We start from the raw sequence: 16,665 nt of genomic DNA, 5'->3' as shown, positions 1-16,665 counted from the left end.
TGACCGCCGGGTCTCATGACGTCACTATGACAGCCTGGCAGTTGCCGCTTAGCCTTTTTGGTATTATTTTTCTTTGCCATTCCCTTCTTAGATGCAAAAGGTTATAATGGGATAAGTCGGTTCGCTCCAGTTTCATCTGTTACCGATTTCGTGATGTGACATTGTCCTTTGTTTATGGTTGTGCTTGAAGGTATATATAAATATCTGTTAAGGCTTACGACAGGGCTTACGCATGATGCTGCGTCATGATCGTCGAATTTATTATTCGTTTTTTGGGCATATGTACTGTTTATCTAGTTCTCCCCAGCAGCTGTCTCTTTTAACCTTTTGACATACGAAAACTCGAAGCTGTTTTTGGCCCATTGCGATCAAATTTGACGCATCACGTAACCGAGATCTGTTAGTCATTTGTTCAACAGGAAGCAACAGCATGTTTCCTATTCCAGCCCAATTCACCTGAACGTTTTCCTATTCCAGACGTAGTAGGTAGTTCCTGGATTTCCCTTGCGTCCTGGAACCAAGGCGCTGTGACGTCAGCTAAATAGGACAATTTCCGGCCTTGATTTTCATCGATGGAACCTTACTGGACTTGAAAAATTGGGAGTATAGAATAAAATTTACCTTAGAAAATTAACGATGATAGAAAGGAAAGCAACTGAATTCCCCTAATATCTATTTTATATTTATTTTTTGTAATTTATCTTTTTCCTAATAAGTGACCTCTTCTTTTTGTATTCCATTTTGCCTTCTGTTATTTCTTTCAAACGAACACCACATTTGTTTAATAATAATAATAATAATAATAATAATAATAATAATAATAATAATAATAATAATAATAATAATAAGGAAAACCAACAAAGATTCCATTGCACCAAGAAAAAAGACAGGGACGAAAAAGACGCGATAGAGAGAGAGAGAGAGAGAGAGAGAGAAGATGAAAAAGCAAAAGCAAAAACTCAAACAATGCCCTTTGTCAAGAAGTGATAATACCCAAAGCCTATCATTTCCCAGCCAAGGGGACACAAACACACACACATACACACAAACACACACACACAGAGGAATGACAGCAATCGTCCCTCTCGGCTAATCATTCAAGGTCACCCTCGACGAAGTGTCCCTTCTCCGTCTCATTCGCCCCAGTTTCATTCGACAGTTTCCTGGGTAGCCCAGGGGCGTAGGAGGGGAGGACGAAAGTCGTTTTTGAAAGGCTCGAGCGAGGCTCAGAGACATCCTGTCTGGGCATAAGGTGGGAGAGAGAGAGAGAGAGAGAGAGATATGACCCCATCAGCATTGCGTCGAACCCCAGCGAGACTGCCACAATTGAGGGCCACTTGTCCCTTTGAAATCAATACTAGGGAGTATATAAGTTGTTTATGGATGACGGGCGTCACAGTTACGAGGGTCACTGACGAATACAACGAGAGGGGAAGGTTTACAAGAAAAATAATGAAATGGGAGTATTTTGGATGTTCCAGAAACTGACAGTAGGGGGATAAAGTTATCATATTTGGCTTGCCTACAAATCTTATTTATATTTTGCTCTTTTGGAAAGCTTATTTAAATTAATTTTTATCGTACGTAATTATTATTATTATTATTATTATTATTATTATTATTATTATTATTATTATTATTATTATTATTATTATTATTATTATTGTTGTTGTTGTTGTTGTTGTTGTTGTTGTGTATTAAAGAATATTGTTTATGTTTTCGCCTTTTCCCTCTTCTTTCTCTGTCTTTTATTATTATTATTATTATTATTATTATTATTATTATTATTATTATTATTATTATTATTATTATTATTATTATTATTATTATTATTATTATTATACCTTCTCCTCTTCCTCCTCCTCCTCCTCATTTTTATCACTTATGTTATTATTCGTACCATCGTACCACTAGGATAGTATCCCACAGTTTTTTTTTCCTAAAACAGGGTCATGAGGCCAGCGCCCTCATCCCAAAAAAATCAGTGCTTAACACTCGCAAAAGACTCTTTAGTAGTTTGGTGTGAGCAGCAGCGGGTTACAACGTGGCCAGAGAGGCAATACCTATTTTAATACTCTCTCTGATGCGTGGAGCTTACGTATAAATACATCTGTCATGTATGAATACACGCGTATCTACGGTACATAAGCGGGTATTTGGCATACGCTCACGTACATACACACAACTGTAAGTGGAAATACAGGCTTATTTACAATACATTATCGCGAATTTGTAACGCATTCACGTCCATACGCTCAGCTAAGTGGATATACCCGCCTATCTACAATACGTAAGCGTATATTTGTCATACGCTCACATACATACACGCAAATCTGATTGGATGAAAAAAATCCACATAATTTGCAGGTCGCTATATAGATTGTCATTTTTTTTATCACTCCCAGACAAAGGAATAGTTAAGAATCGCTTTCAATTTACAGCCCTTTGTTCAAATCACACTTCTTTGACGCGTGTTCCCCACGCCTCGAGTGTGTATGTACATTGTGTGTGTATATACTTTCCAGCAGGTGTGTCCTTAACCTTAATCTTCAGCCACGGAGCAAAAACATTCGAGGGGGCACGCCCGTGTGGGCGGCGATTTTGGAGCATTCCGTTGTGACCTTGCTTTTCCTCAAGGGACGGCGCCTCGGGAATCCTCGGGTCAATCTGGCGTTAGAAAAGTCTTCGAAGAAAAGCTCCATTTGAACCCGGCGTCAGTTACATTCGAATGGCGTCAAAAGATTTATCAAGAAAGGTCTGGCCATGCGTCGCACAGCTTCTAAAAATTCCAACCTGTCATTAGACAGTGACTCGGAGATATAACCTCGCTCTTGGGTCGTAATAAGTATAATTGGGTCTTGGTCTCTAATTCCGCCTGGTGTTAAAATGGGCGTGTCCAGCCACAACGTCCAGATTTCCTTCCTAACGACGTATATACTACATCTGTTTCAGGGTCCGCAATGTGCTCATACTGACGTCATACTTCTATACGTTTTATCAAAGGTAAACCGGTTTACGTTGCTAATAGAACACTTGACAGATATAGTGTCTGTCAGCAAATACAAAAATAAACAGGTAAAAAACCGCGCCAATCGAGTTTTCTGTATGAGCCACGACCCATGAGGCTTTCAGCAACGACCCAGTGGTGGCCTGTCATATAGCGTTGCCAGACGCATGATTATGGCTAACTTTACCCTTAAATAAAAGTAAAACTAATGAGGTTAGAGGGCTGCAATTTGGTATGTTTGATGACTGGAGGGTGGATGATCAACATGCCAATTTGCAGCCCTCTAGCCTCGGTAGTTTTTTTGAGATCTTGAAATTTTCTATGAGACCATATTTTTGAAAATATCCCTGACCTCACTTTGCCAATCTTATGAACTTTCTCATTAAATTTCACCTTACATCAATATCAAAACACTTACTCCCGCGGAAGGTAACAGAAATTGAAGCGGATTAATAATAACAAAAAAGCTACTTTACTTATGATTCATGATTATTAAAAGTTGGGTGGAGTAACTGAGGGCGGGGGGACTATGGTCATTTCAAGTATTGCGGGTCTGATTCATGGAACTTGAGGACACTTGTGGACCAGTTCTCTAATATGCAACAGAAAAAGACGCCTGAGCAGAAGTTACACCAGCAATTCATAGACCTTGCATCTAATGGGCTAACAAAATTCCTTTTAAAAACAACAAAAATAATTTACGATAAACTCGGTGACATACGTTTGCGAAATTTTCAGGCAAAACCTCAAACCATTTCTAACCAGGCGCGTCAGCCGCTTGGTTGGTATGGTATTGGCGTCCCACCTAGGTGGTCGCGGGTTCGATTGTCGGCCATTCCATTAAGGAGTGTGAGAGAGGTATTTCTGGTGATAGAAGTTCACTCTCGACGTGATTCGGAAGTCACGTAAAGCCGTTGGTCCCGTTGCTGAATAACCACTGGTTCCATGCAACGTAAAAACACCATACAAACAAACAAAAAATATTTCTAACCAGATATGGCAGTCCTTCGTCAGCTGGTCGGTCACTTACATATCGCAAAAAAAAAAAGGATGATTCACCCGTCTGGGACTTGTTATAAACAGGTATTATTCATGTGCGTTGTTCTTACAGGAAATTCTTATCAGCATCGGCGGTCGATTTCTTCCTACATGACCTGGCATCTTGCAAGGCAAGCATCCTGCAACTGAGGTCTTCACCCGTACGTATAGAAACAGGCCATGAGTATTCCCGAGAATAAAAGTCGACAGTCGGGTTTTTCGATTAAGTCATCACATCCGTTCTACTCTAGCTCTCTCTTTCTCTTTTTCTCTTTTATTCCTTCTTCTTGTATGAAGTTATGCCTATTGTCGTCACGGTCTCTTGCTTATAAGAGCATCCCTAAATAAATATGTATATATAGATATATATATATATATATATATATATATATATATATATATATATATATATATAATTATAAATCATTAACTAATGGAAAACAAAAGGTTAAATATTCTTGGACGAGGTTCAGGTATTCGATACTGAAGAAAAGGTGCACTCTTTGCCTTCATTCTTAAGTGTAGGCGTGTTTTTTTTTTTTTTTTTTTTTTTTTTAACTAGTGATATACCAGTTCTCAGGGTCGGAGTTGGGAGCCGTCAGCTGAAGGTGACAAATAAATTTCGTAAGTGTGAATGAAAGTCGAATTGAATTGAAGAGTGTGTATGTATGTATGTATGTATGTATGTATGTATGTATGTATGTATGTATGTATGTATGTATGTATGTATGTATAAACGCCAATGTACTTTTAGCTTGGCTCCAGAAATAATTTAAATCTGTCTCTACAAGTCTTTTAGGATGAAATATTTGGCCCCATGACCTTTTTCACCTCAGCTGCAACCCACACCACTGGACTAACAACTACAGTCTGTATAATTTAGCTACATAGGTACGACGAGACACAGCGGATCCATCATGAAAAATGCTGAATACACTTCTCCCCTACTGGGATCAATCTCGTTTCAAGAAGAAGAAGAACAGCAACAATAACAACGGTGGATGTTTACCTTGGAGGATGCTAGGTCATGCCAGAAGAAGTCGTCCATACTGTAGATAAGAATTTCCTGCAAGAACAACGCACGCGAGTGAGTGCCAGGTGAGAGAAGGTATTGAATATTCACAGATGAATTAAGATCAACGTTTTAGGCAAAGAGCAGGGCAAAAATAACGGAAAATGGCATACGACAAGCAGGGAAGCGGTTGACTTTGTTGTTCAACTGGGCGAATGGAACACAACCACAAGTCTGTCATTACGTAGTACAACAATTCTATGGCTGCAGACAATTGGTATTAGGGAAGACAACGCTGGTCCCTGGTACCCTACACTATACTCCAAGACACTACACACACACACACACACACACACACACACACACACACACGTTATGCAGTTAGCAAAATATATAGTTCTCCCCATTAATTTTAGTCACGACGCCGCCAGCTAGCTTTAATTACTCAAATTAATCTTTCCCAAAGTCTTATGAGGAACTAAATGTTTTAGGGACAGAATAGAACCAGTTTCAGCATTTTCGCTCTCTGCGCGAAGAGAACGAGGAGGCAATCTATTTCTCGTCTAGCCATCTGCAAAGAACTAAATCACATTTGTACAACGTTAAATAAATTTTGTACTTATTTTTTCTTCATCTATTTCTTTGATATAATCAATTACTAAAATATTGATAAGAATTATTGATAAAAAGAGGAAGCAGTTTCAACATATTGGAAATATATGTATATATATTTTGCGACCTACTTCCTTCCTGGTCCTGTTAAATTCATCATTGGATTACGTTTTATTCTCGTGATCTGGCTGACATGGATGACCTTGACAGTTCAGAATGGCATGAAAGAACCCACTCGGGCATCTAATAAGTTGTTATTCCTTCTTCTTCTTCTTCTTCTTCTTCTTCTTCTTCTTATGTCTGACTAAGCAAGAATCCTGTCTGCGTTTTCTATGTTTGGGAATTCGCTTCTATTCGGCGAGTTCGTCCGTCAGCTATCATCGCGATCTCTTTATGAAATGACTCTTTAAATGAACAGAAATATGTATACATCCTCTATTTCTTTTGCCAACTAGTAGAACAGAAAACAAAACTACAGACTGGCCTCTGTTCGTTCGTCATAACAGTGAAGAACTCGAACGCTAGATAGTTGGTGATCTATAAGCATGCAATATGTATGCAATGACACGCACGCATGCACACTTGTTACTGGCACGGGAGCAGTCAGCTGTGTAAACTCGTATGCACATAAAGACGTACATAGATGTAGGTATATGTTGTTAAATGGGCACACACATACATACATACTGGATACATGCACATGCAAATAGACCATAAAGGCATGTCGTAGTGTGTGTGCGTTTAAGTTCATTTTCATATTTGAATATATATGTACAAGCATGTGCATATAAATGCTAATTTTGTGTGCACATTTGTACTACTTTTGAATGTGAACGCGAAAGTGCACACACACACACACACACACATTTTCTATTAAATCGTTTTTTTATATACTTGACGTGTTCCTGCAAAATTAATGGTAAGACACCAAGAGAAATCATTGGAAGTCATTATGATCAAACTAAACCTATAATAAAGAAAATGGGGAATATAGAAAACGAATCTGTTACGGTTAAGAAATGGAAAACTATAAGAACATGTAATTTTTCATAGACTGCCCATTCATGTCCACGTATTTTTTTTAATGCATTCAGCAGGCTTTAGTTGAATTTCATTGAGTGGTGAAAAATTATCTATGAGGAGTAATTTTCGGTCAACGTACTCTATTTATCACGAAAAAGTCAGGAGTTTCATGTATATGCATGTATATATGACAATAACTTGGTCACGAAAGGCATTACCTTTGCTTATGTATTTATGTATGTACGTATGTATATGTATATATGAGGAATGATAATGGACCATCGTAAAATGCAATTGAACTTGAAAGGAGGAAGACTTATAATTATGTATTTGCTAGCAATATTAGCCTACCAGATTCATCCATATCAAACTGTATACCTGTGAAATGAAGGAATCTGGTAAATACTAGCAAATACATACTTATAAGTCTTTCTCTTTTCAAGTTCGATTGCGTTTTACGATCGTCCATTGTCGTCCCTCATATACAAATATACCACACATATCCACAGGTGAAAAATAATAGACAGGTTGTAGGTCCTGACCGGTTTCGACTTTATTTTCAAGCCATTGACAAAGGACTGATGTATAGTATTAGAATTCACAAGTATATATACTACAGAGACAGTACTTACGAACATACACACAACCTTTTGAGACTGCAGATCCACCCACAAGCAGGTGTCAAGGTAGGAGTGGCTGTCAAAAATCATTTGGCTAAAATTTACAATAAATTCTCAAGGGATACTACCGATTAGGGTACTCACCAGACAACAAGTCTACACCTGACAGATGTCAGGGAGGCGGGGTTGGACATCTCATTACCACTACTGCCCCCTTACTGTGTTTACAAATATAATAATCCTAGTTCCGTACATTTCTAATGCCTACCTTAAAATTTAAACAGTTTACAAATTTCTTTTGATATTAAAGGATCAAGTTTATACATTCCTTGACTGATGTTCATATTATTATTGTAACTTTATTTTATAAAACTAGATTCAATGATATTCCTTTCCATTGCATTATTAGAACACACCAGCTTTTTTGCCCCTTCCCAGTTAATAGCATGATTGTTCTCACTAACATGTACAAAAATACCACTATTTCCCAGTGCATATCTCACACATTGTTAATGTTGTTCTATTCTTTTTTCCAGTGCTTTCCCTGTTTGACCAATTTGTAAACTGTTTAAATTTTAAGGTAGGCATTAGAAATAACGGAACTAGGATATTTGTAAACACAGTAAGGGGGCAGTAGTGGTAATGAGATGTCCAACCCCGCCTCCCTGACACCTGTCAGGTGTGGACTTGTCTGGTGGGTACCCTAATCGGTAGTATCCATTGAGAATTTATTGTAAATTTTAGCCAAATGATTTTTGAAAGCCACTCCTACCTTGACACCTGCTCGTGGGTGGATCTGCAGTCTCAAACGGTTGTGTGTATGTTCGTCAGTACTGTCTCTTTAGTATATATACTTGTGAATTCTAATACTATATATCAGTCCTTAGTCAGTGACTTGTAAATAAAGCCGAAACCGGTCAGGACCTACACCCAGTCTATTATTTTTCACCTGTGGATATGTGTGATAAACGAATCACGTGCTAAAGTGATTATAATCATACAAATATACATATATTCATACATGCATACATATTAGAAACACCAATGAAACTCCTGGCTAGATGGCCATTTTCGTGCTGAAAATTGTACGTCGCCAGAAAATTATTCTATAAAATAATTTTATAAGCAGTCAATAAAATTCACGTAAAGCCTCGTGAATGCATCGTCATAAAATATTAATTAAGAACGTGACGAGTAAGGTACAGTATATAAAAATTTATATGTTATTATAGTCTACCATTTATTAACTGTAACAATTTCGTTTTCTATGTTTCCCATTTTCTTTATTATGTTTAATATGGTTATATGGCTACCAATTCCTTATCTTGAAGCACAGTTAAATATTCACTTATTAAAGAAGTTTTAGGGAGGGCCTGTTACCATGCTGTACGAGCTGCATAAGAAAATAATTAATCATTTGCTTTAGTAATAAGACACAAACTAATGAACCAAACAAAAACTTCTTTCAGTTTTCTTCTGAAGATTGAAAAAGAAACCCACAAATTCAATTTGTAACTTGTTTACTTCTAAGTATTTACATTTAGTTGAGTGTGGAGTAAAACTAAATGTAAATACTTAGAAGTAAACAAGTTACAAATTGAATTTGTGGGTTTCTTTTTCACACAAACTAATGATATCCAACCTAAGAAACATGAAAAGTTTGAAATGATACAAACTAAAAATCCGGCTAACTTTGGTATCAATAATCTATGAAATCTGTTTCGCGTAAATTTGCTTTGAAGAAAATTGTGTAAATAGTAATGGAATGCGAGCTAAATTGGAAGCAATGAACACTAAGAATTGTGCATGTAAATGACGTAATACGTTTTGTAAAGCTCGACATTTCACTCTCTCTCTCTCTCTCTCTCTCTCTCTCTCTCTCTCTCTCTCTCTCTCTCTCTCTGTTTATATATATATATATATAGATATATATATATATATATATATAATATATATATACATATATTATATATATATAATATATATATAAATGTATATATATAATAATAATATATATATATATATATATATATAATATATATATATATATATATATATATTTATATATATATATTATATATACACTTATATATACACACACACCTTCAGTTTATTTTCATATCTGTTTATTCGTGTATAGGTAACGTTGAGGACCATAGGCTTCGTAACACCAACTTACAAAATTGATCTAATCAGTCAATCATTCTCTACTCGCCCCCACCCCCCACAAAAAAAAACAAAAAACAATGAAAACAAACAAGAAACTTTCTCTTAGAAGTCTCATGCCATCTTATAGTATTGGATCTAACATTTCCTTCGACATTTTTAGAATGTACGAGTTCTTTGTAAAGTATAACCATTTTAAAACCATTTTTCATAGTTCAAAATACAAATGAATATCAAGATAATCATATACAATTTAATTTTACACAAAAATAAACCTGTTAATATATTTATGATAAGGAAAATAGTGAATGGTTATGGGGTAATGGGGCGAGGCAATGCCCTTACAACGGCGCCTCTTAGTCGTATGAGTATTTGTTATTTGTTAAGCTCTTTCATTCTTTTTTTCCTATTTTTTGTCCACATCTGATTTAAGGTATCTTTTCTTATTTTGATTATGTTCTTCTTTAAACAGGAATTGTCCAATAATATCACTTGCATAGTGACTAAGACGCTTTCGAACACCCGTAAGAAAAGCGTTTGTGCTACGTAATGCGACTGATATACGTAAGTTCCCGAAGAGTTTCGTCATCCATCCACCGGTCACTCACATATCTTACCTCATTTCCCTCCTACCCCGTTTATCTACCAGTGCCCAGTTTACGAAATTGACCCTGCAGAGGCCCGCCGTGTCCAAGATGGCCACTTTATTGAAATTAAACGCGGCCAGGGGCCTGAGAATAGGGAATTTAGTTCCCGAAAATGGCAAGTGGCTGCTGACCCCGATCTCCTCCGTCTGTTCCAGAGGTCTTAATACCTCTCCGAAGGACAGCAGCGTCCAGGCACAGGTAGCTATAATTTGGCTATTTGTCCGTTTAATGTTTGTTTTCAGGCAGAATTTATGTTCTGTAGGCTTGCAGGTTACGGGCTGTTGAATGTATAGGCTAGGTGTAATAACCAGGCCAAGTCCGTAGATAGGTATCCTTTTACGAATCGGGGACCCTCCCTGGGTAAGGCTAGGTTAGGTAAGGTGGGGTCCTCCCCCACCCTACCCCACCTTGCAAGGCCGAGAGACGTTAATCAATCTTGGGACGCTTTTAAGCGGAAATTCTTCGTAAGATCTAGCCTAGCCTAGCATCTAGGGTAAACAACCAAATGACCACTTTTTTTCTGCTCTATTTTTAATTGGTGACACAACGATACAATTACATCTTTAAGCGTTCCATTCAAAAGATTGAAACTTAATCTTTAGATAAGTATGCTTAAAGATGTACGTAATTGAGTGAAATGGTGGCTATTTGGTCGTTTACCATATGTCTAGTTTTCAGTAATTTGTGAGGTAATGTGAAGATTACTCCCCCGCTCCTCAGGTTGAAGGAAGATCTAGGTAATAACCCCGCGTAGGGTATTTCTTTGAAAATAATAGTTTCCTAAAGTATTTGGGTTGCTTAGTATTAAGAATTAACCATTAATTTTGGGGGTCAACTGTAATTAACCCCCAGGGGCTAGTACTAAACATGGCAAAATACATTTGACACCCCGATCCCTAGTGGGTGTCATACTCACAAGAACGTTCCTTGCAGTTCGTATGGAATTGTTGCCTAGAATTACCGGATTTAGGGGCACTTTTAAGCTGAAATTCTTTGTTTTCAGTAATATGTGAGGTAAAGTGAAGACTAATTCCCCTCATCTCAAGTTGAGTAACTACCAGTTTATGAGCCAAATGAGCACCTTGTTTAGTATCTGCCCTGGCAGTTCTAAGCAATTACTCCACGCAGACTGCAAGGAAATGTCCTGCGAAAACGACAGCCACCAGGAAATGGGGCATCAAATGTATTTCGCTGTGTTTATTACTGCCCCCCTCAGGGTTAATTACAGGCAACCCCCCAAAAACAACAGTTAATACTTAATAAACAACCCAAATACCAAAGGCAACTACCTCAGCCCCTTAGGGATGAACGTGAAAACATAGCAAAAGATGGTAAATACCACATGTAGAAACAGTAGACATAAACATCAACCAAAGACGGTAAGTATTATGGTTGGAGACAGGTGGGAGTAAGGCCATGGTAATAGTTTTCATTTTTATCAATTTTAATGGGCCGTACCTTTATCTTGTAAGGTATATATGATCTTTAGGCTAGTTGCTAGCCTAGGGCATATCTGATGATGCAGTTCTTCTGTCAAGTATTTAGAATAAACTTTGAGTATTTCTGAAAAAAAAAAAAAGTGGTTCTTCATGTATAGTAGGAATTTATTTTTTTTTTTTCTCTCTCTTTTAGCATGTAATTTTTTTATTGACATTTTTCAAGCTGCTAATATTTTAAGTCAGCTTTGAAATGTGGCTTTTTTATCAATTGTACTTGGCCTATACTTATTTTTATTTCCAGTTCTTGATTGTCCCCCAACTATCAGTTTCCATTTGTAACTTAAAAAATAAAAGAATTTCAATTTATCGAATTTTAAACATTTTTGTGGTGCTTTTCAATAAATTTAGGTTGAAGGGGTCAGGGGAAGTGAATCCACGTAAATACCTGGCACCCTAAATTATGTTAGGTTATGATACTCCTTTGCAATTTGCTCAGTGACTTATTTGCAAGTTCTGGCAGGCACAAGAGAAGGTGTCCACGAACACCTGTTCAGTCTGGGTTAGAGCTTATGAAGTCAGGGTCAATGCCTTCTCCATGACATTCAGGAGGAACTTTCAAGTTCAGTATTCTACCAAAGGGATGCCATAATAAGCCCTTAGATCTCTACTTAGAACCTATGGTTGATCTGTTAAAGGTTGCGTAGCTTAGCTATCCAAGTTCCACATGAGCAGAAAGCATCTTTCTTGAGGTAGGTACACGAGTTGAGTAAATACTGTAGTAGAACACCAAGTGACTTGCTTTTCTTTCCCTTTTCCCTTTGTGAATCAACTGTTGAGCTGAGCACAATCGGAATGGATTTGGATGTAGGCAAATTATGTAAGAGTATTATATCTAAGAGCTTCAGCTCAAAATATGTCTCCCTTATCCCCATATGTTGGTATGAGTTAGGTAGTATTCATGGTATGTCTGTGTCAGACTGTTTTTCTTCATCACCAATGAAGATTTTAAATAACTCAGATGTTGAGAGATAATGGTAAAAATTCCATTGTCAGTTTTCACATTGATTTTGATAGTGTATTAAACCAAGGTATTTTGTTTTTTTAGAGCCCAGGGGTAAGGTATTTACTCTTAATTATTATCTTATCTGCTGATATTTGCTGTCATTGAGGCAATGTCCTCGGACTTTGGTTTTTCTTATCAGTGATTCAGAGTTCTATGACTCTGGTGTTTACCATTTTGCATAAATGGAGAAGGAAAGTTATACAGTGAATGGGATGAGCATCCATCACAAGATAAACTGTTGCTTGTAAATTTCACATACAGTAGTTGTCCTTATCTTTATAGGAAAAGATAACCTCATTAAAATAATAGTCATGTGAACTGCAGTGAAGGCTTAGCATAATATTTATTGATCTTCATTATGTAAATAAATCAGATTTTAGTCCTCTGTACTGAACATATTGCAGTGACTGTTCATGAGCTTGTGAATGGGATCGAGCAGGTTTTGCTATACAAGCTGGCAAACCAAATAGAAATTTAATTGTAAATTTAATTTTGTTCATGAAACTTACCTGTCAGATATATATATAGCTGTATTCTCCGACGTCCGACAGAATTTCAAAACTCCCGGCACACGCAGTGGGCGGCCAGGTGGTTAGTACCCATTCCCGCCGCTGGAGGCGGATATCAGGAATCATTCCCATTTTCTATTCAGATTTTTCTCTGTCGCCGGTCGGTAAACAACTGTGTACAGACCTCCGCCTAGGATTTTGAAACTTCTTGTGCTAACTTGAGTATTCTGATTGACTTTTGGTTTTGATTTGGCTTGTTGGCTTGGCATACGTGATAGTGGATTTGATTTGGATTTGGCTTTGACTTTTCTTTGGTTACGATGTCTGGATCTAGCTCTGCTAGCTTCAGGGTGTGTAAGGTACATGAATGTAAGGTGAGGTTGCCGAAAGCTTCGGTAGACCCTTATTCAGTGTGCTCGAAATGTCGTAGTCATGTATGTATGTTGAATGATAGATGCATCGAGTGTGAGCAATTGACTGAAATTGAATGGAAGGCATATGATTCTTACGTGAGAAAGCTTGAGCGTGATAGAATCAGGAGGTCTTCCTCTAGGAGTGCTTCTGTGAATAGAAGTCAAGGTAGAATTGTATCTCCATTAAATCCTCCTGTAGATGTAATTCAACCTAATCCTGTTGTATTGCCTCCGAACAATCAGGAAGTGTCTGCAGAAGGAAGCGTATTATTTACGATCATGGAGTCGATTCGCGCCTTGGAATCTAAAGTGATTGCTCTACAGTCAAATGTGAATTGTGATAAAAGTGTTAGTGCATCTAGTGTTGTGGAAGGGGGGTCAGATCGGTCCATAATGCCTATAGGCCTAGGCCCCTGCCGGACTCCCAGGCCTTAGGGAGAGGGCAAGCCGAAAGCCGAAGGAGGGTTACGGGATCTAATGACCGGTCTGACGTCCCTTCGGCAGAAACTGAGGACGAATCTCAGGCTGCCGGTGTTCGTGCACGGGCACGGATACTTAAAGAGTGCTTCTCTTCTTCCGAGACTTCCTCTCCTCGCTGAGGTTGGGACGCTCGGAAGACCTCTCAGGGGGAGAGCGGCAGGGGCGCAAGGTGTCGCACAGGCGGCCGTCGCCCTTGTCGCCCTCTTAAGAGAGGTTTCAGAGAAGAGGACGCTTCACGTCCTTCTGATCATTACGTAGATTCATCACCTGAAGATTTTGAAGCTTTTCCGCCACAGAAAAGGAACAAGACTTCATCAGGGGAGGACTCTTTCGAGCGTCCAAGTCGCTCTAAGCATGTTCCTGAGTTGAAGGAAAGGGCATCCCCTCACCCATCTTCCTCGCACAGGATGAGTCCTTCTCCTGATTGAGAACTTTCCCCATCAAGGAAAATGCTTTGGGAAATGCAGAGACAGTTAGCTTCCTATTTTGAGAGAAAGGAGGCAGAAACTAGTCATCGAAGGAAGGATAGGTGGCTGCCTGTTAAGAGGACTAGGCAGTCCCCGGCTCCTCCTCCGCGTTTTTCGGCCTTTGAGTCTCCTCCTAGTAGCCGACGCATTAGAGAACGTGATTACGTTCCTCATGAAAGGGCGTCTAGGAGAGACGAATTTGACAGAGACGTGAGTTGTCGCACAGGCGGCCGGCGTCTTTGTCAAAAGGCCGAGAACGCTCAAGGATCCATATCGGAAGTTCAAGCTTTGCATGTTGATGATCACGCTCGGCGTCTTAAGCAACGAAGCGCTTACCAGGACGCTCGAGAAGACGCTTTTCAAGACGCGCGGAACGCTCGCCAAGACGCTCCAGCTGACGCTGTTCAGGACGCACGGCGTCCTACACATCATGACGCTCGAGCTGACGCTGTTCAGGACGCTCTGCAGGACGCTTCTCAGAACGCGCGGCGCCTTGCATATCGGGACGCTTGCCAGGACGATCAACAGTTGAGTCCGAAGCGTCAGGATGTTTCTCATGTTGAAGTGTCGAAGTCATCGCGATCTTTGAAGGGCGCTGATGACCGAGAGAAGGATTCGTCTAGTGATCTCTGCCCTACGGATGATGACGAACCAAATGCGTCAGCGTCGTCAGACTATAAGACGTTGACGGATTTACTTAAGAAATTGTTCCCAGATAATTTTCAAGCGCCCGTTCCTTGCTCTCCACCTTCACAATTTGCCTCATCGAAGGCCAGGAAAGCTCCTGGCTTCGTTAAGATGGCCACTTCGCTCTCTGCGAAGAGAGCGTTTAAGAGAGTCCAGGATTGGATGGATTCAAGGAAGGTTAAAGGGAAGACTTCGTTTGCACTTCCTCCATCTAGGCTGAAAGGGAGAGCTGGGATCTGGTACGAAACAGGAGAAGAAGCAGGATTGAAAGCACCGTCTTCTTCTCAAGGAGATTTTGCCAATTTGGTGGACGCTCCAAGGAGGTCTTATTTGTCATCGGCTAAGGTTTCCTGGACAATGACGGAGACAGATCATCACCTCAAGGGGTTATTTAAGACGCTAGAGGTGTTTAACTTTTTAGATTGGTGCCTCAGGGCTTTGGATGTACAATCGAGGAGTCAAGACTCGATTTCGCTGGAAGAGCTTTCGAGTGTATTAGCTTGTATGGATAGAGCAGTAAGGGATGGCTCTGATGAGTTAGCATCTCATTTTGCTACAGGTCTGCTAAAGAAGAGAGCTCTCTATTGTAGCTTTGCGGCGAAAGCAGTTTCTCCCGCTCAGAAAGCGGAGTTATTATTCGCCCCCTTCTCTACGCACCTATTTCCGCAGTCCATGATTAAGGATCTGTCGGTAAACTTGCAAGAAAAAGCAACAAGGGACCTCTTGACTCAATCTTCCAGACGACCTACTCCTCAGGCTTCTACTTCAACAGCTCCAGCACCCAAGAAGAAATTTAAGCCCTTTCGTGGAGCACCTTCCTCTAGAGGTTCTTCGAGAGGAAGGGGGTCCTTCAGAGGTAAGATCTCTTCTATCAAGAAGGGAAAAAATTGACGTTTCTGCCCTTCAGGCACCTGTAGGTGCGAGACTCACCTTATTTGCTCAGGCATGGAGGACGATAGGGGCGGACACCTGGACCCTAGATGTAATCGAGAGAGGATACAAGATCCCTTTCCTCTCTGCGCCTCCTTTGAGCACGAAGCCGATAGACCTGTCGCCCGCATATCAGTCAGAGAAGCAACAGATCTTACTCGACCTTCTAGATCAAATGTTGGAAAAGAAGGCCGTAGAGGAAGTCCTGATGCTGGATTCCCCAGGCTTCTACAACAGGTTATTCCTGGTTCTGAAGCAGTCTGGGGGATGGAGACCTGTCCTAGACGTCAGCAGACTGAACATTTTTGTAAAGAGAGAAAAATTCAGGATGGAAACTTCTCAGTCTGTGCTAGGGGCCTTGAGACCAGGGGATTGGATGGTGTCATTGGACCTTCAAGACGCTTATTTCCACGTCCCGATCCATCCCCAATCAAGGAAGTTCCTGAGGTTCGTCTTAAAAGGGCAGGTCTTCCAGTTCAGGGCTCTGTGCTTCGGTCTGAGTACGGCGCCGATGGTTTTTACTTTCCTCATGTGGAATGTGGCGAAATGGCT

General features: G+C 39.6%; 1 protein-coding gene across 1 annotated transcript in view; it reads left to right on the top strand.

Moving 5' to 3' along the window:
• The first annotated feature begins 10,020 nt into the window (after positions 1–10,020).
• Positions 10,021–16,665, top strand: part of LOC135210772 (complex I assembly factor ACAD9, mitochondrial-like) — a 44,594-nt gene continuing 37,949 nt past the window's right edge. The window contains exon 1 of the mRNA XM_064243623.1: positions 10,021–10,323. Coding sequence (XP_064099693.1) covers positions 10,174–10,323 — 150 coding nt within the window. The 5' untranslated portion in view covers positions 10,021–10,173. The remainder of the gene's footprint in view (positions 10,324–16,665) is intronic.

Source organism: Macrobrachium nipponense, chromosome 4 (genome assembly GCF_015104395.2).
Source record: "Macrobrachium nipponense isolate FS-2020 chromosome 4, ASM1510439v2, whole genome shotgun sequence".
NCBI classification, from domain to species: Eukaryota; Metazoa; Arthropoda; class Malacostraca; order Decapoda; family Palaemonidae; genus Macrobrachium; species Macrobrachium nipponense.
The sequence above is the reverse complement of the archived record's forward strand: the minus strand, read 5'-3'. Positions and strand labels throughout refer to the sequence as shown.